The 21,711-nt window shown below is 51.4% G+C and overlaps 1 protein-coding gene across 2 annotated transcripts; it reads left to right on the top strand.

Annotated features, from left to right (window-relative positions):
• On the top strand, window positions 1–20,714 carry ASIC4 (acid sensing ion channel subunit family member 4). 2 transcript variants are annotated; one of them, XM_036757346.1, is made up of 10 exons: window positions 16–597; window positions 15,543–15,687; window positions 16,107–16,234; window positions 16,626–16,788; window positions 17,032–17,088; window positions 18,420–18,573; window positions 19,810–19,901; window positions 20,010–20,089; window positions 20,358–20,462; window positions 20,601–20,714. In XM_036757346.1, exons 1-10 carry the CDS (start codon window positions 16–18, stop codon window positions 20,712–20,714), a joined length of 1,620 nt encoding a protein of 539 aa, XP_036613241.1. The 2 variants fall into 2 exon arrangements, with proteins under 2 accessions (XP_036613242.1, XP_036613241.1); XM_036757347.1 differs by lacking the exon at window positions 17,032–17,088 and having other exon boundaries at window positions 1–597.
• Window positions 20,715–21,711: the final 997 nt, after the last annotated feature.

The following is a 21,711-nucleotide window of genomic DNA, read 5'->3' as shown; positions in this document are numbered from 1 at the left end:
AGCAGCCAGGGACAGATGCCTATCGAGATAGTGTGCAAAATCAAATTTTCCGAGGAGGATGCAAAACCGAAGGAGAAGGAAGAGGGGGACGAGCAGAGCCTGTTGGGGGCAGCGTGCCAGGGGGCGCCCCCGAGGGATCTGGCCACCTTTGCCAGCTCCAGCACCCTGCACGGCTTGGGGCATGCCTGTGGCCGGGGGCCTCGAGGGCTTCGCAGGAGCCTGTGGGCACTGGCCCTTTTGGCCTCCCTGGCTGCTTTCCTTTACCAGGCTGTGGGCCTGGCCCGTAGCTACCTGGCTCGGCCTCACCTGGTCTCCCTGGACCCAGCCGGGGTAGCCCCTGCCCTGGGCTTTCCTGCTGTCACCCTTTGCAACATCAACCGCTTCCGACACTCTGCTCTCAGTGATGCTGACATCTTCCACTTGGCCAACCTGACGGGACTGCCCCCTAAGGATAGAGATGGACATCGGGCAGCAGGCCTTCGATACCCCGAGCCGGACATGGTGGACATTCTGAACCGCACTGGCCACCAGCTGGCCGATATGCTCAAGAGCTGCAACTTCAGTGGCCACCACTGTTCCGCCAGTAACTTCTCTGTGGTGAGTCCCACCAGCTGGTTTGCTCCTGGCATTAGAAGGGGCCATCTGGGGTGGGGTGGTAGAATGGGGTGGGTGTCCAGGATTCCCCATTTCCTTTGCCACCAGAGTCCTTGCTTGGTGTCTCCCCTGGGCTTAGAGGTCCCTCTCTCCACTCCGTAGGCACAGAGCCACAGCTGTGGAAGCATCGAGGGGCTTACCATGTTCTTGTTGCTGTTGCCACTGCAGCACTGCCATGGTTTGGAGGGGGCATCCTGGTGCCAGGAGGCTTTATTGGGGCAGGCTTGCACTGAAAGGATGGGGCAGCTCCTAACTGGAGCACTGTGGGAGGCTTCTAGGTCTTGCCACTCAAGAGAACATCCTCTTTCCAAAAAGTCAGGGTCTGTGTCTTCTCCATCTACCCCCCCCCCAATTTTTACCCTTCTCTGACTCCTGCTGTCCTTACCCCCCCCCAGGCAAGTACCATAGCCAAAGGTTAGGAGCTCAAGGGATTGAGGGGGAGCAGCTGTGGAAGGGCTTAGGGTGGCATCCTGTGGAGCTGGCATGGGCAGCACCTAGAAGGACCTCGTGGACATTTACACAGTGCCAGTATCTTCTCTCTTTCTCTCTCATACACTCCCTCTTTCATGTTGTCCCCCATGCTCAGCTCTGGTTTTTTCACTCATTGCCACTGACAGCTCTTTCCCTCTTGTAGTCTCTCTATGGCTTTCACACTCAGGCTCACTCATTCATTCTTAGGTGCACAACTCTCCACCCCCCCACCCCTACCCCTCCAGAAAATCCCTTACTCTGGCCGCAGTTTCTTACACAGACTGGTTCTTACGCACACTACTACATTCCTGTGTGCTGGGTTTGATGTGTACCCCACATGGATTACTACTCATCTCCATACTCTTACTGTCAGGGTCTTGAAACAGGAATAGGTAGGGTTATTCCCTGTCATTCCCTCATATGATAACCATGATCTCTCTCAACTCACACTCTACATGTCAGGATCTTATACATACACACACAGCAGCCTGGTGGAGATGTCTCTATGTGCACATACACAGACTGAGACACCCCACACTGGGAGTTTTGATCTGTGTTTGTTATGTATATACGCACACCCAGTAGTGTCCCACTGATGATACATGAAAGCCTTTTGCCCACTTGTTCATATATATCTCACACATAGATAGTATCAGTGATGTCTTCACAAACATTCACATGGTATCTGATATTTTGGGTGCCAGTGTCTAAAGCACACAGTCCATGTTCAGCTCACACCATGCTCTCTATTTTTTCCTGTTTTAACTACCCAGTGTCCACACACACAAACACACACACACACACACACACACACACACGTATATAGGATCTACCCTACTGCCATTGAATCAGCCTGCAAGATGGAAATGCAGATGGTAGTAGAACTAGGGTTCTCTATGAAGTTCTCAACATAGACCCTGCTTTAGCATCAATGGGACACACTCCCCAAATAGAGTAATGTATCCTGTCATGGTTGCAGTCAAATTTGGACTCCTCCACTGCTCTCCAGAGTGGACTGTGTGCCATGGGACAATTCTGAAGCCTCCTTGACCGTGGCTATAAGCAGAGGCAGCAACAGGGAAGAAACGAGCATAGGGTGGAAGAGGAGGAGAGGTTTGCTAGGCAGAGAGCAGGCATAGAGTGGACAAAGGGGACATCCCTGCTTTGGGGTGGGGGATATGAAGAGTGAGCTGGAAAGGAGTTGTTCAGGGAAATTGAGGCAGCATGCCGGTCCTCTCTTATTCCCCTTGTCTCATGTGATACATCCCAGAGCGTTATCTCTCTGCAGAGATTGGGAAGGATCAGGAGGTGGGATATAGAGTTGGGGGGAGGAGAAAAAGGGGGGTCACAGTTCCCTGTGAGGTTCCCACTCATGTTTGTCATCCCCTAGGGTAAGATTCCTTTGCTTTCTCCCCACCCCCCCCCCAAATCGGGGAGGAGCAGAGACTGGTCCCAGCAGGTGCTGATGGGGGCCAGAAATCAATGGGATCTTTGTGCCTGCTGAGCGGGAGTTTGTATCTCAAGGCCTGAGGGGGAAGGGGGGAAAGGGAGGAAAAGGAAAGGGAGGGGGAACCAAAGGGGGAAGACAGGAGGGGACATGAAGAAGTCAAGGGGGAGGGAGGCAAGTGGAGTAAAGGAAGAGGGAGAGAAGGAGGAGAGGAGAGAGAGGAAAGGAATAGAGTGGGAGGGAAGGGAAAGGCAAAGAGAAGAGAGGCAGGAAGCTGAAGGAATGAGGGAGAACAAGGAGAGATTTCTTGCTGTTCTCTGGGAAAGGAGAGCTGGCTAGAGCTTGTGGAAGCAGGGGGTGTCCCCTATCTAGGGTCAAGGAAGCCCATGTGAGGAATTCCTTGGACCCATAGGTCTGGTCAGGGTGAGAGTGATGGGGGAGGGCTGTGTGGCGAATGCATTTCTTTGGGGTCTTTTTGATACTGGATAATCTGGTGACATGAGGATGATGGGAGTTTTTAGGGGTCTCTTGCAGGAGTGGCTATAAGACAGTAAGGCCTGGATGAGAAGCAGCAGATGTGTAGGGAAAAGCCCATTCACCTTTGGAGACCCATTACCCCTTTGCACTATTTCTCTTACCCCACCCCCACCACCCTCCTCTCTTAGAACTGGAAATCCTGGGTCTGATTCTGATTTTCATCTTGGCAGGAAAATTATGGGATCTGTGATGGGGACTGATCAATGATAAATGTGGCGCCTAGAATGGGGATAGGTCCGTGATCGGAAGGGGGTCTATGATAGGGATGGATCAGTGAATGATGGAGAGTTCTGATATTGATTGGACACTGGGCAATGAGGTGGGCCAGCCTATTGGAGAAATGGGTCCGAGGAGGGGGTTATTGTCCTGTTTTTTTCTCTTACCTTCCTTGATCCCTCCTTCCCCACTCCCCACTATGCTGTGACCTTTCCTCTGGAATCCAAGCTAATAAATGTCACATTTTCCAGCCTATTTTTACTTTGGGTAATGCTCCCTCCCCCAGTCCTCCTCAGCTGCTGCTCCATCTAGCTGCTGCTACCACTTCAATCTCTCACCCCCACACTGTGTTACCTCCCCCACTCCCCCAACTCATTTCCCATCTCCCCATTTACTTCTCCCCTCATACACTTCTACCTTTTCTCACTCTTACCTGTCATCACTGCTATTTACTCTCCCTATCTAGTCTTCTCCATCCGCTCTCAAGCCATGAAGCAAGCACCAGATATTTACTGAGCATCCACTATATGCAGGGGCCCTGTGCCAGACACTCTGAAGGATTAAAAAAGAAAACCGGTCCCTGCCCTCAGGGGGCTTACAGCCTAAATGCATCCTAAGTGAAATAACAATGAAAGACAACAGATGGTATAGTATAAGGATTTCACAAGGCAGTTGGTGATTAATCACCAAATGATGTCGACAATCAGTGAGTGCAGTGACTTCAGAGAAGGGAGAGCTCCTGTATAGGTTGGGAAGGCCTGGGAAAGGTTCATGGAGGAGGCAGAAGCACCTTGGAGAACAGAAAAGATTTGGATAGGCAGAAAGGAAATATCTTTCTGGGTAGAAGGGAGGCTTGAGAAAATGCTCCCTCCCACTCTGACACCCGGATCTTTCTATTCTTCCCTTCTACTAGCAAGGCATAATTCCAATCCAATCTACCCTCTGTCCTTGGATCCTTCAGTGACTCCCATTACGTGCCAAATATCGGGATGGGTTTGATGAGGGATTGTTGTTCGGGTCAGGGTGAGACTGAAATTTAAGGTATAACACAATAATACTAAACATCAATACGACACTTTCTATGTGCTTTACAATTACTGTCTCATTTGACCCTCATAATAACTCTGGGAGATAGGTGCTAGTATCATCATTCCATTTTACAAATGAGGAAACTGAGGCAAACAGGGTTAAGTGACTTGCCCAGGGTCACATAGCTAGTAAGTGTCTGAGGCTGGATTTGAACTCAAGTCTTCTTGACCCCAGGTCCAGGGTTCTTCTGTGTACTATGGTGCCACTTACCTGCCCCTGCAATCTATGCCTGGCAAGATGGTTGAATTTGTGCATGCCAGTCCCTTCAAACACAGTCAAGATTGAATAGGTATTTTTAGGATAAATAAATCAAATAATAATGAGAACACCACCTTTTCTTTCCATTATGATATAGATGATTTGCAGAACATTTTCCTCACCGCAGCCCAGTAAGGTGGGTAGGACACATATCATTATACGCATTTTACAGATGAGGAAACTGAGGCCAGAGTGATTTGCCAAAGTTCCCACAATGAAGAAGAGGTGGAGGAGGGATTGAAGCTCAGGTCTGATGACTCTAGAGTAGGGTTTTCTTTCTGTTGCACGACACTGTTTTCAAGGGCAGCTGGGTGGTATAGTGAGTGGATAGAGGGCTGGGCCTGGTGGCATCAGGAAGACACGAGTTCAAATTTGGCCTCAGACCCTTACTAGCTGTTCATCCCTGGGCACGTCACTTAACCCTGTTTACCTCAGTTTAGTCATCTGTAAAACTAGCAGTATCTCTGTCCAGAAAAGCCCAAATGGGGTCACGGAGAGTCGAACAAGTCTTTACAAGATGTAGGACTTGAGAGCTTTTAAGGAGCCCAGTCTCCAACCCTTGAGATCCACTGACACCGCCTTCAAGGATGTAGGGTACCTCCTCTTGGAGTGGGACCGAGAGGACCAAGTCACAGCGCTGACATATGTCCACATGCATTCTGCGCTTACAGATGCCTTACCTAAGTTACATTATCTAATTGTCATTACAAGTTTGTGGCACAATTGTAATGTTCATTTTGTAGATGAGGAAACCGAGCTGAAGACCAGGTGCCCTGAAGGGCCCACACCAACAGAACGGCCTAATCTGCGTCAGGCTTCCCAGGAGGGTAGAAACTCTCTGTCAGTGTGGTGATGGGCTCTGATGTGGGCAACTCTTGTAAATGAGATTTTGGGGGTCTTGGGGGTGGGGTGGACCTCTCTAGATACTAGTTTCCGTAGCCATAAAAGGAGAGGGTTGAACTAGATGGCTTTGAGGTCCTTTTAGTTACTGAGGCAGGGAACAGAGTGAGTTTCTCAGAAGTGATGAGTTTGCAATCAATGTTAGGACCAAATGGACTCTGGAGGGCAACGGATCCAACCCATTTCATGGATGAGAAAATCGAGGCCCAGGAGCAGCTAAATGTTTTTGCCTAAGGTCGGCTGGGAAGTATCCCAGCCAGGATTAGAATCCACGTCTTAGGACTCCCAGAACTGCCCTCTTTGTTATCCGAGGCTAAGCAGACCCAGTTAGGGCAAGGGAGAAAGTTCCCTGCCCCTTTTCTCTTCCCTCCCTGACTAGGCCCCCTTCCTACCTACATTCCTACCTACATTCTTTGACTTTCTCCCTTTGACTGGCATGACTGTTAATCACTCACCTGGCTCTCCTTCCTCTCTGCTAATCAGGCACAATTAGACAAGGCCACTTCCAGCTGGGCAATCCCCCGTGACTCCCCCTCTTACCACTGGCTCCTTCCCCCCACCGTTCAGGTCAGCTCCAGGACAGAGAGACTGAGGCTTGGTTTGGGGTCCTTCTCCTCCAACTTTTAGGCCCCCTAAGATCTCAGTTCCTTTCTTTGTATATTATTCCATCAGACAGCCCTAGGCCCCTCAGGCCAGCACTAAGACAGAATGTCTGACCCTCTGTCCTGTGTTGCCTGTTCACTACCCCAGGCCTTACCGCCTTCTCCTGGTCCCTCAGCACCCTTTTGCTTTCCCCACTGGGGCCTGTTGGATGCCAGAGAGAGATGCAGGAGGCTGCTGGATCCTGCCTGGTCTGTCAGGCTGTCCGGCTGCAGCTTTCTTCCCAGGTCCCTATTTTGTGCAGGATACTGTCCCCTCCCTCCCCAGCCAGTCCCTGCCCCCTTTCCCTCCAGGGATGCCACCTTCATTTTCTTGGATCTTTCTCTTTGCTATAACCCCAGCTGCACTCACCCCACTTTTAGGGGGCTCTGTGCCAGGAGTAGAGTGAGGGTGGCATCTTTTGAAGGGAGTCAAACACCAAGGGTGACCCTAATGAGGTCTGGGTTCCTTATTGTTGGAGGGGATCAGAGACTGGAGGGAGACCTGCCTCAGAGGGTGGGAGGGGGCCCTGCAGAGCCAGCCCTGACCCAGTCCCACTCTGCAGAGGCCCCCGCCAGCCTCTTCATTAATCAGGAATCAACTGGGAGCCCAGCTCATTATCAGCTCAGCTCCTCTGTGGAGCTGCCGGAAGACGCTGATTAGTGTTTGTAGCAATGCTCCCTACTTCTCCCCTCCTGGACCCCCGCCCCTGCTCGATGTCACTCCTTGTACTGCTCCCCACCTGCTCCCCCCTCCCTCTGCTACTTTCCTTCCTGTGCAGAATTAACTCCCCAAATTGTCTCCACCCCAATCCCCCTTGCCCCACCTCCTCCCACTGCAGTCCCAGGCCTGATGTGTTAGTAACATTACAAGATCTGGGCTGGGGGGTGAGGAGGATGGGGTTGGGGTGGATGTGGAGGGCTGGCGGAGGGAAGATTTAGCTTGGAGGAAGGAGTGAGTTTTTGGCAGGGAATACCGAGGTCCCGTCTGTGATTTGGTATCCAGTGACGCAGGGCGGCCAGGCTGCGGCCGCTCCGAATCACATCTACTCGGGCCTGAGGGGGTGGGGTGGCCAGTGGCTTCCAGGAATGAGGGAATGAGGGGGAGCCCGAGGCCCAGGGAGAAAACCCGTGGTTCCTCTTGCCTCCTGAATGACGAGGATTCTGGGGCTTCCGTCAGCCAAGTATTCCTCAGTCCATCTCAGAGTCTCTCTGATCTGTCCAGAGCTCCTGCCAGGCAATAACCAGGAGGCAGGGAGGGTGGTGGGTTGAGCCCCAGAGGCTGGCCCAAAGAGGGGGGTGGGGATTGAGTAGGGAAAAGACCTACCTGGCATTTCCCATGATCATGGCAGGGTCAGTTTGGGGTGCTTACACCCAGCAGGTACAGTCATTCTGGGCTCTTTCTTGGACCCACCATCCTGAGGGAAGGAGGATGAATCTGAGAGAAGGAATGATGGATCTGGAAATGAGAGGGATGGGGAGTATGTGTGTATGTGTGTATATATTGGGGTGGGATGGAATGTAAGGGACCACATAGGGTTGGCGAGAAGTAGATACTTCTCACAGGAAGGGCATGTGTGAGGGTTTTAGGGGTGAGTGTGGCGGGGGGCTGGGATCTGTTTTTTTCCTCCCCAGCGTTAAGGATTGGGAAAGTAGGTCTCCCCAGATGAGTGCGGAAATCGCTCCCCACCTGCCCCGGCCTTTTCACGCCCCGCTATGGCCTGAGGATGCTCCATTTTGGCTATCCAGGTTTGGGGGGGGGGGCGGGCAGCCCCAGCCCCAGTGAGAGAGACAGGCTGCAGTGAGTGAGTTCAGGGAAGAGCCACAGGATGATTAAGGGGAAATGGAGGATTGATTTAGGAGGAAAGATTAAAGCAGCTAAATCCGTGGCGCTTGGCTCAGCGGTGACTAAGCGTGGACAGGATAATAGCTTACAAATGTGTGAAAGGTGTAAATACCAGGCAGGGGGAGGGGCGGGAAGGCGGCTAGGCTGGGTGGGGGAACAGAAGGGGCTGGGAGCCATCTTCTAGGGGCAGAAGGCCCTGCAGCCTCTGGACCTGTGGCCCTGAGGCGGGGCAAAGAGGATAAGACCAGCAATCAGCCTGAGAGGAGAAGAGACAGCTCTCCTGGTTGGGGAGGTTGTGGGAGCCCTGGACAGAGCTGCTTCCCAGTAGCGGGGATGCCAAGTGATTCCTCTTGACCTCATGAGCAAATGAAGGGAGCCCTGGTTCGACAAGCTGGGTGAAAACACTTATCTTCCCTCTTCCCTTGTCCTCCTTGTCCTCTAAGCTCCCTTCTGAACCCCAGGACTTCTCTGTTCTTTCCTCCAGTCCTGGCCTACCTCTTCTCCCCCTTATGCAAGCCCCCTCCCCCAACACATACATCCTGCTGTCTGTCCTGGCCATCATCTTTTCCCTTCGAGGCTTCTTAACTCTCTCTCTATCCCCCCCCCGCGCCTCCCCCCCACTGGCCACCTCCTCATAGAGCTCCCCCCCACACTCCCCCCTTCACTGGCCGCTGTGGAAGCCTCTGGCGCTTCTTGAGCGGAGGTCACTTTGCTGAGGAGCTGGGAGCCTGGGGAATGCAAATGAGGCAAACCCAGAGAGGAGAGAAGGAGAGGAGACAGGAGGGAGGGCGCTGCATGTGTGATGGATGTATGCCAGACCATGTAAGTGTTCAGGAGACAGTATGTGTGTAGGGCTGAGTGGGGGTAGGGGGTGCGGGCTTGTATGGGTGCAGGATGTATGACTGGATGGATCTAGGGTGTGTGGGCTTGTGGGAGTAGGGGCGTCATTATTCAGGACTGAGGTCTTACTGGGCTATTGTGTGGGATTATATGGATGTGGGTGTCATATAAGGTTGAATGAATGTCGGGGTGTGGGGTTGTGTAGAAAATTGTGTGGGTGTTGGGGCCACAGAATTATGTGAGTGTGGTTGTTGAGGCTTGTGTGAATTTAGTTGTGTAAGGCTAAGTGGGTTCAGAGGAGTAGGGCTAGGTGGGTGTGGTTGGGGTAGGGCTAAGTGTATTCAGGGATGAGTGGTTGTGTGGGTGCAGAGCTGTCAGGGACTGACTGGGCACTGAGGGGGTTAGGGTGGTGTGTGTGTGTTTGTTTAAGGCTTAATGGATATGGGAATATGGAGTACCTTGGGAGTGTAGATTCCCAAAATGGAAACCTGGCACTCCAACTGGCCTTTGTACTCTTGGGTTCTCTTTACATGCTGTCACCTCTAAGAAACAGAAGGGGGCACACCTTTCTCTCTTGAAGGACAAACTATATCCTACCCTGGACCCCATAGTCTCTCCCATACCTCCCCAACCTCATTTGCACAGTCTGACACACACTGAGGATGGTTGGTGAACACCCCTAAGTAGGGGCGAGCGAATTTCAGGAAGGGGATCATTTAGAAGAGAGGCCAATGCGAAGGAAATGGAATTTCTCAGCTTAGTAGCATCTCTGAATTTGCAAGGACCTCCTCCTTTCACAAATCCCATCTACTCCCCTCCCTCAGTCTTGGAGATCTCTTTCGGTTTCTCACTCAGACCAGCCATTGGATCCATCCGTCTCGGTCCCAGAATACCTCATTCCCCTCTTCCTGTAGCCTCCTCATTTCTTGGCTAGCTCCAGTTGGGTTTCAACGGAGTAGCTTGGGTGTAAAACCTATGCCCCACTTCCTACCACCATCCTCATCCCCTTCATCATCTTCATCCCCTGCTGGTTTTCCTGCTCTCAGATTTCCAGTTCCCACTTTTCTAAAGATCATTTTGCAGGTAATCATAGTGCATGAAAACAAAGCTTCTTTTAAGACATAGTTACCCCCTTGGGAGTGGGGAGCCCCATCGGGAGGAAGAAGGCAACTCTTTTCCTTCATATAGGGGGATGTTGGGGTAAAAGCTGAGTGTATGTGGGTAAACGGGACTGTGAATATGGATAGAATCCTCCCCTGCCTGGATGGATTATGAATATGTTGGAAAAGGAGTTTCTGTCAAAGACTGGTGTCATTTAAACACTAGACCCAGATGTATCTTGGGAAGGGTGTTAAGTCCTCTCACCGTGATTAAACCACCTCATCCTTTATTCTGATCAGCCTTGTTCTCTTGAGTTCTCCTGTCTGTCACTAGAGAAGTGGTAAAAATGAACTTGGGATGAGGAGAACTGGGGAACTGGAAAGCTCTAAAGAGTCTTGGGACCCCATCCACCCAGAGTCTCAAAGGTGTCTAAAGTGCTCGCTCCAAACCAAAGGAGAGGGTGAATATACTGCCACTCCCCCAGTCCCCCAAATCTGGCCTTCCTATTCCTCCTGGGACTAAAGGATTTAGGCCCCAGAGCTGGGGAGAGGGAGTGAGGATCAGAAGCTGGATCCTTGATGGTGGCGCTGGGGTTGGGGATCACTGAGTTGGGGGCAGCTAGGGAAGTATGAGCTCCTTGGCTGAGGCAGAATGCCCAGAAGGCAGCTGTGATAAAGCCCGGCCAGAAGATTAGCTCTGGGATTAGCCCAGTCTCTGCAGCTCCCTGGCTGCCTCTTATCTCCCGGAGGCTCGGCCCCCTCTCCCTACCAAAGCTCTGAGCCCTGGCCCCACTAATTGCCTGTTAACCCCGTGGGCACTGTGACTGAAGGGAGAGAGAGGAGGGGGGGACATTAGGAGAGGAAAAGCACCATCGAGGGCACAGCAAAGAGAGAGCTTTCCTGGGAAATGGGAGCCCAGTGGAGAGATGGAGCCCAAGGGACTGCTAGAGCTAGGCACTGAGTTTAGCTCAGGACAGATCTCTCCAGATCTCAGATTACTGTATCTTGTTGCAGAGTGGGGAGGAGGGGGCTGGGAGGCTGGGAAATGTGCCTGGGCTGTCAAGGGGAAAGAGGGAGGAGTGTCAGATACTGAAGGGCTTGAAAGGCGAAGGCTAACGGACAGAATTAGGAAGGTGGAAAGGCAGAGTGTGTGTGGGGGGGTGTCACACCGACAGACAGAGAGCAGAGGGTCAGAGGCCAGGGAGACAGCTGGAGCAGAGGGTCAGAAATCAGGGCGATAGACAGAAGGAGAGCAGAGGGTTAGAAATCAGAGTTAGAGTTAAGCCAAGGGTTAGAGCAAGGATGTGCATAGGCAGAGGAGAGGTATATGCAGAAGGCAGGTGATGGTACGTATTGGAAGGGAAGAGAGAGGATGAGAAATCAGGAAGTGAGGAGAATGATCAGGGAACTGATGATGAAGAGAGGATCACCCTTGACCTGGGCCCCATCCACCGGCACAGGACCTTGTACCAGCACCATGGACTCCTTTGCTTCTCTCCCTCCCCCTCTCTCCATCCCCCCAACCCCCACCCAAGGCAGTCTGTGGCAAGGGAGACATGGGCAACCACTGGGATCTTGTGGGACGGAGTGGCCGTGCCGTCACCATGGAAGAGGCATCTGGGCTGTGCTGCCACCAGAGTTCTGCCACTTAGGAGCTGGCGGCTCCACCCGCTGCCCGAGCCGCCCCGGGGGCTGTTTCCGGGGCAACGATGTGGTCTGCCTGGTAGCCAGTGTCGCGTGGGGGAGCTGGTCGGGCAGCTTGGCCTGACCAGTTCTTTCCCTGTGGACTTCCCTTCCCTGGCCCCTCTCTATCTGCCCCCACTTCTCCTTTTTCAATCCATTTCCTCCAGGGCAGAGGGAGGTGGTGCTGGCGGGGAGGGGGGTTTAGAGCTGGAATTCATCAGATCCAACTCCAGCATCTTACAGAGGAGAAAACTGGGGGGCAGGGGAAGCAAAGGTGATGTAACTGCCTCAAGTAGCAGAGCCTGGACTCTCTCCAGCCCTTCTGCCTCCAAATTCAGCCTTTTTTTCTTTTTTACTGACAGAATCAATGTGCCAGAGGTCGGGATAACCTGTACAGGTGGGGTGGTGGTGGTGGCTAGGGAGGAGCCCCAGAGCCCCTGGGGAAGGAGTGAAGAGTCGGGCTTCCCATTCCTCATTAAGTTTGTACAGGGTGGGGCTGATCTCAGTGTTTGTGTGGGAAAGTCTGGAGGTGCAGCCCTCTCCCCCTCCCCCTCCCCTCTCTCCCCCTCCCTCTTCCGAATTTAGGTAGCGTTTTGGAGCCTGAGCACAAATACGGACTCCCTCTATATGCCCTGACTGATTGATTGAAGGGGGCCATAGCCTCCTTCTTGGCTTCCTATCACCTACTAAGTAAAGTCCAAAATCAGCCTAATATTCAAGGCCTTCCCCTGCCTGCTGCTGCCCTTCTGTCTGGACTCATGTCATGACTTCCTTGTGCACACAATAGATTTCAGCCAAATGGAACCAACCACCCCACAGCCCTGTGCTTTCCCCTTTCTTTGCCTGTACTCAGGCTGTTTGTTCTCTATGCTTTGAACTGTCTCTCTGATCCAGTCTATCGAATTCCTGCTCATTTTTTTTGTAGACTGACACTTAAGCCACCTCCTCCAGGAAGCCTTTCCCCAAGTTGGCAAGGCTCTCTGCCCTCCAACCTCACAAAGCACTTTTTAAAAATGCCTCTAATTCACTTGTCATGTATTGCTTTGTACTGTAGTTATTTATCTAAATTTGCATGTCTCTCAGGGCCTAGCATGGGGCTCTCTACATGCAATAAATATATATAGTCGGTTGAACACACAGCTAAAGGAAGGGAGAGAGGAGCAAGGGAGGAGTGAGGTACAAGAATGAATGGAACTGATTAGGGTATGGAGAGGGGCAGTTAGGTGGAGCCGTAGTGCACAGAGCTCTGGGTCTGAAGTTAGGAAGACTCATCTTTCTGAGTTCAAATCCGACCTCAGACACTTACTAGCTGTGTGACCCTGGGCAAGTCACTACACTCTGCCTCAGTTTCCTCATCTATAAAATGAGCTGGAGAAGGAAATGGCAAGCTACCCCAGCATCTTTATCAAGAGAATGCCACATGGGGTCACAAAGAGTTAGATGGGACTGAAGAATGGCCACAGGGAGGGAGGGGGTTGGTCATGATGATGAACTCTGATGGACAGTCCTTGCTGGGTAATGGGGAATGGTTTAATAGAGACTGATGAAGGAAGGGCAGCAAAAAGGGACAAAAGGGCAGAACAAAGAAGGCACGGACATGAGGTTAGAGAGGAAGGAAGAAGAGTGTGGTGGTCAAGACTCTGTCCCCTCTCTCGTGGCTAAAGCGAAAGGTCAGTCTGTTCCTAGGAACCGACTTGAGGTGGCGTTGAGCCTTTTGCCATTCCTACAGCACCATGTAAATGCTGGTCGTTGTGACTTGGGTTGTTATGTTTCACCAACAGTCTAGTACAAGCCTCCAGTGTGGTGAAGACTTCACTCCCTGATCCTTCTACTGCACTCCTGCTGAGCTCAAGCAATGTTTATAGAGGGATATAGGGGCGTGCTGGTAAATGTTTAACACTCTATATGCACTGGGGGAAAACGTATGCGCACATACCTTTAAGATTAATTGGCATTACTAACGTTTCCTCCATCACCTTCTTGTCTAGACAATCAGCAAGATAATAAATCAAACCCTACTGTGTGGTGATTGATTTTTGAGGTCTGGCTGCTAGCGATGAAAATTTAACAATGGGCTGTCCAGACGGGTAGAGTTGATTCCAGCACACCCCTGGGCTATGGGGTGGAATCCAGTCACAGGATGTGTTGCAGGGCAGCCAGTTCCGGGGAAGATAAGACTGTGGTGTGCCATTGAAGGAAGCTGATTATTGTGGGGAAGGCTCTCTGCTTCCATAACTACGACCAGACTCTTATCAACCCTCTCCTGGGTTACTCTGCTACCCTCCTAATATGTCTCCCGGCTGCCAGTATGTCCCCCATTCAATCCATCCTTCACAAAGCTGCCCAAATCATCTTTGTGGTCCAGCAAAAAAAAAAAATACATTAACAATACAAGCGCCGAATATGTCACTTGACTATTTAAAAATCTCAGTGACTCCCCATTACCTAAAAGGCTTAGCCTGGTATTTAAAGCCCTTCACAATCTGACTCTACCTTACCTTTCCATGCTGATTTCATGGGATGACTCCATGTTCAGGCCAAGCTAGTCATTCTCTCATCTTGCTTTGTCTTCTCTCCCTTTCATGCATTCATGTCTAGAAAGGCCTCTCTTTCTATCTCTCTGCCTCTTACAGTCCTTCTCTAGACTCAAGGCCCAGCTCAGGGGCTGCCTCCTCCCCAGAGCATGCCTTGATTGCCCCTTCCTCCTCCCCCTTCTCATCTTTTTTATGCTCTGTCTGGGTCTCTCCTTGGCACTTACCACTTATTCTGCCTTGCCTTACACTTTCAGAAGTAGGTTTCTGATCTCTTCCCCTCCTGGCCATTAGATGATATTAATCACTTGTTCTCTGAGGGTCAGGACTGTGCCCATTCTCATCTTTTTACTCTCATCTTCTGGCACAGCGCTGAACTTAATCAAGCCAGCCTGTTCTTAACACGTTTTGCTGAATTTGTTGAGGTTAGGGACGTGGTGCATTGGAGCTGACCTCTCCGAGAGCTGAGGAGCAGACCTTTCCCTCGGGTCCTGGGAAGGAGGTGAATGAGGGCGATTTCTCAAGGTGTCCCTGTTCCTGCATACAAATGCTAATATCAGGCAGGATGGTGGCTAGGAGAAGCTTGGTGCTCTTGGGTAAGCAATAGACTTGGACCCAGAAGAGCAGGGGGCAGGAGATAGGAGCTGGATCTATCATTACATTGTTATAGGGGAATACTAAATGAGGGAACTCTTTCTACTGCTGCAATTTCCTGCCTTCTCTGCAGCTTAGAGTCTTAATGAATGTTGCTTACAGCGGAGGTCTTTCCCCTACAGCAAAATACACACCATCTACTGGCTTCCTCTCTCCCTCATCCCTCAGCTCAGTTCTTTGGTCCGGATTTTCCCTTCTCTCTGTCTGTGCTGTGTCACTGCCACCTGGTGGATGCTGGGATAATTCCTTGAGCAAGGAGAATAAGGATGCAGAAAATGGGGGTGGGTGCGAGGAAATTTGGAGGACAGATATGAATGTGGGGCAAACTGGGAGAGCAGGACTTTCCCAAAAGAGATGTTGGCTTCTCTCTTCTCAATATCTTGTATTACCTGAGCCCCAAGTAGGGATGAAAAGTGCTGTGATCAGTGGATAGAGTGCTGGGTTTGGAGTCAGGAAGACTTGAGTTCAAAACAGGCTTCAGACACTTACTAGCTGTGTGACCCTGGGCAAGTCACTTAACCTCTGTTTGCTTAATCCACTGGAGAAGGAAATGACAAACTACTCCATTACCTTTGCAAAGAAAACCCAACTGGGTTCACGAAGAGTCAGACACGACTGAACAACCACAACAACAACAAACTTTTTAATGGTAACCTTCCTTTTTCACCTTTCCCCCAGGTATATACTCGTTATGGGAAGTGCTACACTTTTAATGCTGACCCCCAGAGTCCACGGCCCAGCAGGGCAGGGGGCATGGGCAGTGGCTTGGAGATCATGCTAGACATTCAACAGGAAGAGTACCTGCCCATCTGGAGAGAGACTAGTAAGAGGGGGAAATGGGGGAGTCCCCCCATTCTTGATCCTTATATTGGTGGTAGAGATGGGGAGAACTTTGGTTTTATATAATAGTGGAATACTGTGTTGGGGGTGGAGGTGATTGGGAACAACTCAAGAAAGAGATTGAAAGTTGCTATATTTATAAGAGCAGGATTTCTGACTGTGGGCTCATAGTAAAATGAAGGAAATTTATTTATTTTCTAAATGCTCAGAGCAGAAAGAATACATTCACTAGAGTTTCACTGGGGTATCTCAAGTCTTTTCTCTGAGAGGAAATGTGGGAACAGCCTCTTTGATGGCTGTAACAGGGGAGCAAAGAGGCTGGCCACTGAGCCTGGACCCCAGAGAACCCCAGAGTTCACAAAAATTCCTTGTTACCCCATCTCTGGGGTTCTTTCCCTGCAGATGAGACATCATTTGAGGCTGGCATCCGGGTTCAGATCCACAGCCAAGAGGAGCCACCATATATCCACCAGCTAGGGTTTGGGGTGTCTCCAGGCTTCCAGACATTTGTGTCCTGCCAGGAGCAGCGGGTGAGCATAGCAGGGAAGAAGGCAAGGGTAGCCAGTGTAGGACCGCTTTACCGTGAGAAACTTCTGAGCGTTCTGGATTCTCCAAGCCCGGTTTGTTTCTGCCTGCTTTGGTAACAGGGTCTGGGATCTGAGGAGCAAGGTCAGATGTAAGGGATTATGGGCTGTCTTTTAGGGATCAGGTACAAGTAAGTTGAATTCCTGGTTCTGATGCCTATATAGCAGATAGACTCTAAAGTCAGAAGACCTGGGTTCAAATCTCACCTCTGATAATAACTGTGTGACTGGGGCCTCAATTTCCTCATTTGTAAGGTGAGGTTGGATTAGATGGTTTCTGATGTCCCTTCTAGCCCTGGACCTATTGTGACCCCATGATCCTTCTTTCCCTTCTCAGCTGACATACCTGCCCCAGCCGTGGGGTAATTGCAGGGCTGAGAGTGAGGGAGGGGAGCCAGAACTCCAAGGCTATGCATCCTACAGTGTCTCAGCCTGCCGGCTTCGTTGTGAGAAGGAAGCCGTGTTGGCACGCTGCCATTGCAGAATGGTTCACATGCCAGGTGGGTGGCCTGCTTCCATGAACCACCCTTTTACCTTGCCTTTCCTTAGTAACTTCCACCACAGGTATGGAGGGGGAGGGCCCTGGGTATGTGCATGCTGGTGTGTGCATGCATGTGATTATACATGTGTATGTGTGTGTGTGCACGTGTGCGTGTGTGCACATGTGCGTGCGATTAGGAGGGTAGGGCTTGGCTAGTGGGGAAGGGACTGTGGACTCCAGGGACAATCTCCTCTCCCCCTAGGCAATGAGACCATCTGCTCCCCCAACATCTACATTGAGTGTGCAGACCACACTTTGGGTAGGTGCTGCCTTCTTCCCTCTTCTTCCTCTCTCCATCTCCATTTCTCCAGTTCCCCATTTCCCTCTATCCCTTACCTCTCTTTCTCCCCATCTCATAGAACCATGGAATTGGAGGTACCTCAGAAGTCAGCCAATCTGATCCCTGCCCGCTGGATCACTCTTCTGTGTACCATTCTTGATAACTCAGCTGTTGCTCGAATATTTCCAGTGATGGGGGAGCTTACCACCTGATAGGGCAGCAGATTCCATTGTTAGATAGTCCTAAAAGAAGCTTCTGGGCGCCTATGGAACAGAAATGGGCCTCCTCTTAAATTCTATCCGTTGGTTCTCATTCTATCCTCTAGCACCAAGTAGAATGAGTCTTATCTCTCTTTCACATTATAGGCCATCAGATATTGAAGACAGACATATGTCTGTCCCTCATCATCCTGGCCATGCCATCTACATCTCTTCTCATTCTGTGTCCCCAATCTTCCCTTCTATTGTTTACCCTGCCTCACCCATTAGCCTAGTACCCCATCTCCCTATCTCCCCTCCATCCAGTCTTCCCTCAACTGGGTCCTTCCTGGGGGGGAGGGGTGTTGTCTAAGTTTATGGGACTTAGGGCCTTTGGAGTACAGGCAGTATGGAAAGCATACTTGACTCTGCAAGTCAGGAGACCTGGTCTTAGCCCAGGCTTTGCCATTAACTTACTGTGTGTCTTTGGATGGATATTTTAGCCTTTCTGGGTAAGTGAGAAATCTACTGCTGGAGGCATTACCCAGCATCCATGTGGGGCAAACTTTATGTGCCCATCCAGGCCCCTCTCCTGCTTTCTTTTCCTAGCGTTGCAACATGTGACATTATCTTTCTCCTGGCCTGGATCCCCCTGTCACGCACTAGCTCCCATGAGTCCTGTTCATCCCCTTTTCACACAGTTTGGCCTTAACGGATCTATCTAGCACTCCTTATGGCACATTTGCCACAGGGTGAGTCTTGACTTGTCACTGAAATCTGGCTGCCTCCTGTGCTAGCTTGGGGGGACCCAGACTAGGGTACATTTGGAGGATCCAGACTGCTCAGAAGTGTCTCAGGGTGAGGCAGCCCTAGGTTGGCTACAGTGGGAAGGATCATAAAACATTAGGATTAACAAGGATGGAAGGGGTAAACTCATCACTCCCAATGCAAAGAGAACATGGGAATAGTAACACACAGACTTTTTGGGGAGGTCTTTTTCTTGTGAAAAAGGACCCATCTGAAAGGACTAGTATCCCCCACCTCTGCCAATCTGTTCCCCTTTGAAGCTCTTCCCTTCTCTAGCCCATCCCAGATGGAACTGTTGTGTTGCAGACTCTCTGGGTGGGGGATCAGGAGGCCGCTGTACTTGCCCCATGCCTTGCAATCTGACACGCTATGGGAAAGAGATCTCCATGGTTCGGATCCCCAACCGAAGCTCAGCCCGCTATCTGGCCAGGAAGTACAACCGAAACGAGACCTACATACGGTACTGAGGTGGTAGTGGGGTCAGGTATGGTAAGGAGGCATGGGCTGGCTGCAAAAGACCCAGAGCGTGCCAAGGGTGTGAGGTAGGGGTGGCGGAATAATGGGGAGCTGTGAGAAGACTGGCACCTATCATGGCGCAAGAAGTGGTGCTGGGAGGGAATCTAAAGGTAAGGATAAGGATAAAGTAGCACTGGGGGATAGAAAAAATAAAACCTGCATCCAGCTTCTGCCCACCATGCAAAACCAGGCACATTGTAGGCATGCAATAAAGGTAGAATGAATTAAAACAACATACTCACCAAGTATTTATCAAACACCAGCTCCATGTAAGAGTGTGCTAAGAGTGTGAATGAATGAAGGTGTGGGTAACACAGCCCCTGCCCTCATAAAGTTGACTGCCTTGTTGGGAGGGCAAAACCAAAAGGAAGCACTAACTTCACAGAACTGACCAAACACTATAGAAATTAAGAGAAAAGGGATCACCGTGATAGTCAAGGAAGGTTTCATGGAGAAGGTGAGACTTGGGGTGGACTTTGAAGGATTTAGGTAGGCAATGGGGGAGGGCATTCCAGGGAGGGGAGTGGCATAAGCAACGACAGGGAGGCTTGTGATTATGCTGTTTGAGGGATAGTTAAGAATGGAACAGAGGGTGTATGTATATTGGAGTACAGTGGGAAGTATGGTGACATTGAGACCTTGGCATGGGGCCAAATTAGAGGGGGCCTTGAATGGTAGGCCGAAGAGTTTGGGCTACATGTGTTGGGTAGAAGGGGGCCAGTGTAAATTCTGGAATGGATGAGGTGGTATTGGAGACAGCAGGAATGAAGAGAAATAAGGATCATCCAGTTATCAGAATCTTAAGGGACCTTAGAGATCATTTAATCCATTCTCCAAGGGATGATAGGGGGCGGGGACTTCTGAGATGGGTGAGTCTGTTCTCTGGGACAACATGGAGGAAGCTTCACATCTTTTTTTTCCTGACATTATGGAGACACAAGCCCCACCTGGGTGATCTTTGAGGGGAAGGTGGAGGCCACCGGCTATTTGTTTGCCACATTTGCAGCAGCTGAGCTATCATAGCTACCAGGGGTGTCCTAGATAAGGGGTGTGCTGAGTTTGGTTTCCCCTGCATCCACTCTGTGTCCCTTGCCAGTCTACCCGACTCCCTGCCCATGTTCTCTGCCCCACTCTGGTCCCAAACTGCTTCCCGTACTGAACTTATGGAATGTTTCCACAGAGAGAACTTCCTGGTCTTGGATGTTTTCTTTGAAGCCCTGACTTCCGAGTCTGTGGAGCAGAGAGCAGCTTATGGCCTGTCTGCCCTCCTGGGTGAGACCCGATCCCCCTGACGGTGCCTCCTGGTCTTGCAGACTTTGTCCCAGGCCTGGCCTCCCAACCACTTCCCTTCTCCTAATTCAGTGCTATTTCTGCCCCCAGGTGACATCGGAGGTCAGATGGGGCTCTTCATTGGGGCCAGCATCCTCACCTTTCTCGAGATCCTTGACTACATCTATGAGGCAAGGATGGGGGTTCTGGTGGGGAGGAGTGTCCAGATCCTTCAGGGCTAGGAGGGTGAAGGCCTTGAGGGGGAGTCAGTCATTGGGGAAACCTGAGCAAGTCAGCTTTTTATCATGGGGAAACCAGGCTCTCCTGAATGTCTTCATTTCCCTGGGCCTCAGTTTTCTCACCTGTAAAATGAAGGCCCTTCTCAGCTCTAAATCTATGATCCTATGACTTCCCCAATCCACTTAACCCACTCCCTTTTCTCCTGAACCCTAACAAAAGGTGTCCTGGGACCGGCTGAAGAGGACATGGCGCCGCCCCAAGCCACCCCTTAGGACCTCAACAGGAGGCATTTCTACCTTAGGGCTGCAGGAGCTGAAGGAGCAGGTAAGGGGAAGCCCCCTCCTCACCCTCTCTGGGGAATGTCCTAGTGTTGAGCCCCCATCCACCCCCACCAGACGCTATGAAGACTGGGCTGCGCTGCTCGTATTCTGACAACTCACCCTCCCACCTGTTGCCCTGCAGAGCCCGTGCCCAGGACGAGGTTGTGCTGAGGCTGGTGGGGCCAGCAGTCTGCTCCCCAACCACCACCACCCTCATGGCCCTCCTGGAGGCCTCTTTGAAGACTTTGCCTGCTAAGATGATGCTCTCAGAGGAGGGTGACAAGCATCTGGGCCCTTCCATGGTTGCACTTGGTGGAGCCAGGGATCTCTGCCCCTTCCTCCCCGCAGCACAATACAGTGACTTCCAGGTGCTGGGAGGGCCAGTGGGAGCTCTCAGGGAGTGGCAGGGAAATCAGCTGCTACCCCTCACCTATTCAGTAGCCCAGGGCCTGGCCATCAACTTCTTTCTCTCCTCTCTCCCCACTTCCCCTCAAATCCTCACTCCCAGGAGCCGACTATCCCACCATAGCCTAGGACCCAGCTGAGGGCTGGGGGGCCAGGGCCTTGGACTGATTCAGGATCCAGGGTAGGGAGTGTCCCATGGAGAGGGCAGGTGGTATGTGAGTAGACCATCTCTCCCTGGGGAGTGGTGCAGATCCTTGCTCAATAAAACAAAACAAAAGAAAACCCTCTGTATATTTGTAAATAGCTGGGAGGGTGGGGGTGGGGGTGAAATAGGGGTGGGAAAGGGCCAATAGTGATCAGAGAAAGGTGGGCTTAGACACTGAGAGCCCTGGAGGGGACCTTGGGACTAAGTATGTATGTGGGGGAGGGAGGGGTCTGTGTCCCGGGGATGAGGGGCTTCTGGGCTGGCCCTAATTCAGGCCTCTTGGCACAGCCCCATCATCTGTTAGGGTAAATGGGAATGGCCCCAGCTGGCCTGGTCTGCCCCCCGCCAAGTGCACCCTCTGCCCAGCTCCTGGTCCTCCCTTTCCCATGGCCACCTTCTCATGCTCTCTTAACCTCCATTCTTGCTTCCTTTCAAAAGACCCTAATGAATCTCAGTGGCAGGAGGCCTGTCAGACCTTGGCTAAGCTGGGGGTGGGGAGGGGGAGGCGGTGGAGAAGAGTCCTCCCCAGGACCCCTCTACCACTCCCCCTGCTCCCAACTTTGAGTCCAATTTTCTAAATCTGTGAAACAAATGGAAATAAAAAGTCACAAAGTATTGTGTGTGTATGTGTGTATGGCACGAG

The sequence above is a fragment of the Trichosurus vulpecula genome, chromosome 4 (genome assembly GCF_011100635.1).
Source record: "Trichosurus vulpecula isolate mTriVul1 chromosome 4, mTriVul1.pri, whole genome shotgun sequence".
Lineage (NCBI taxonomy): Eukaryota > Metazoa > Chordata > Mammalia > Diprotodontia > Phalangeridae > Trichosurus > Trichosurus vulpecula.
The sequence above is the reverse complement of the archived record's forward strand: the minus strand, read 5'-3'. Positions and strand labels throughout refer to the sequence as shown.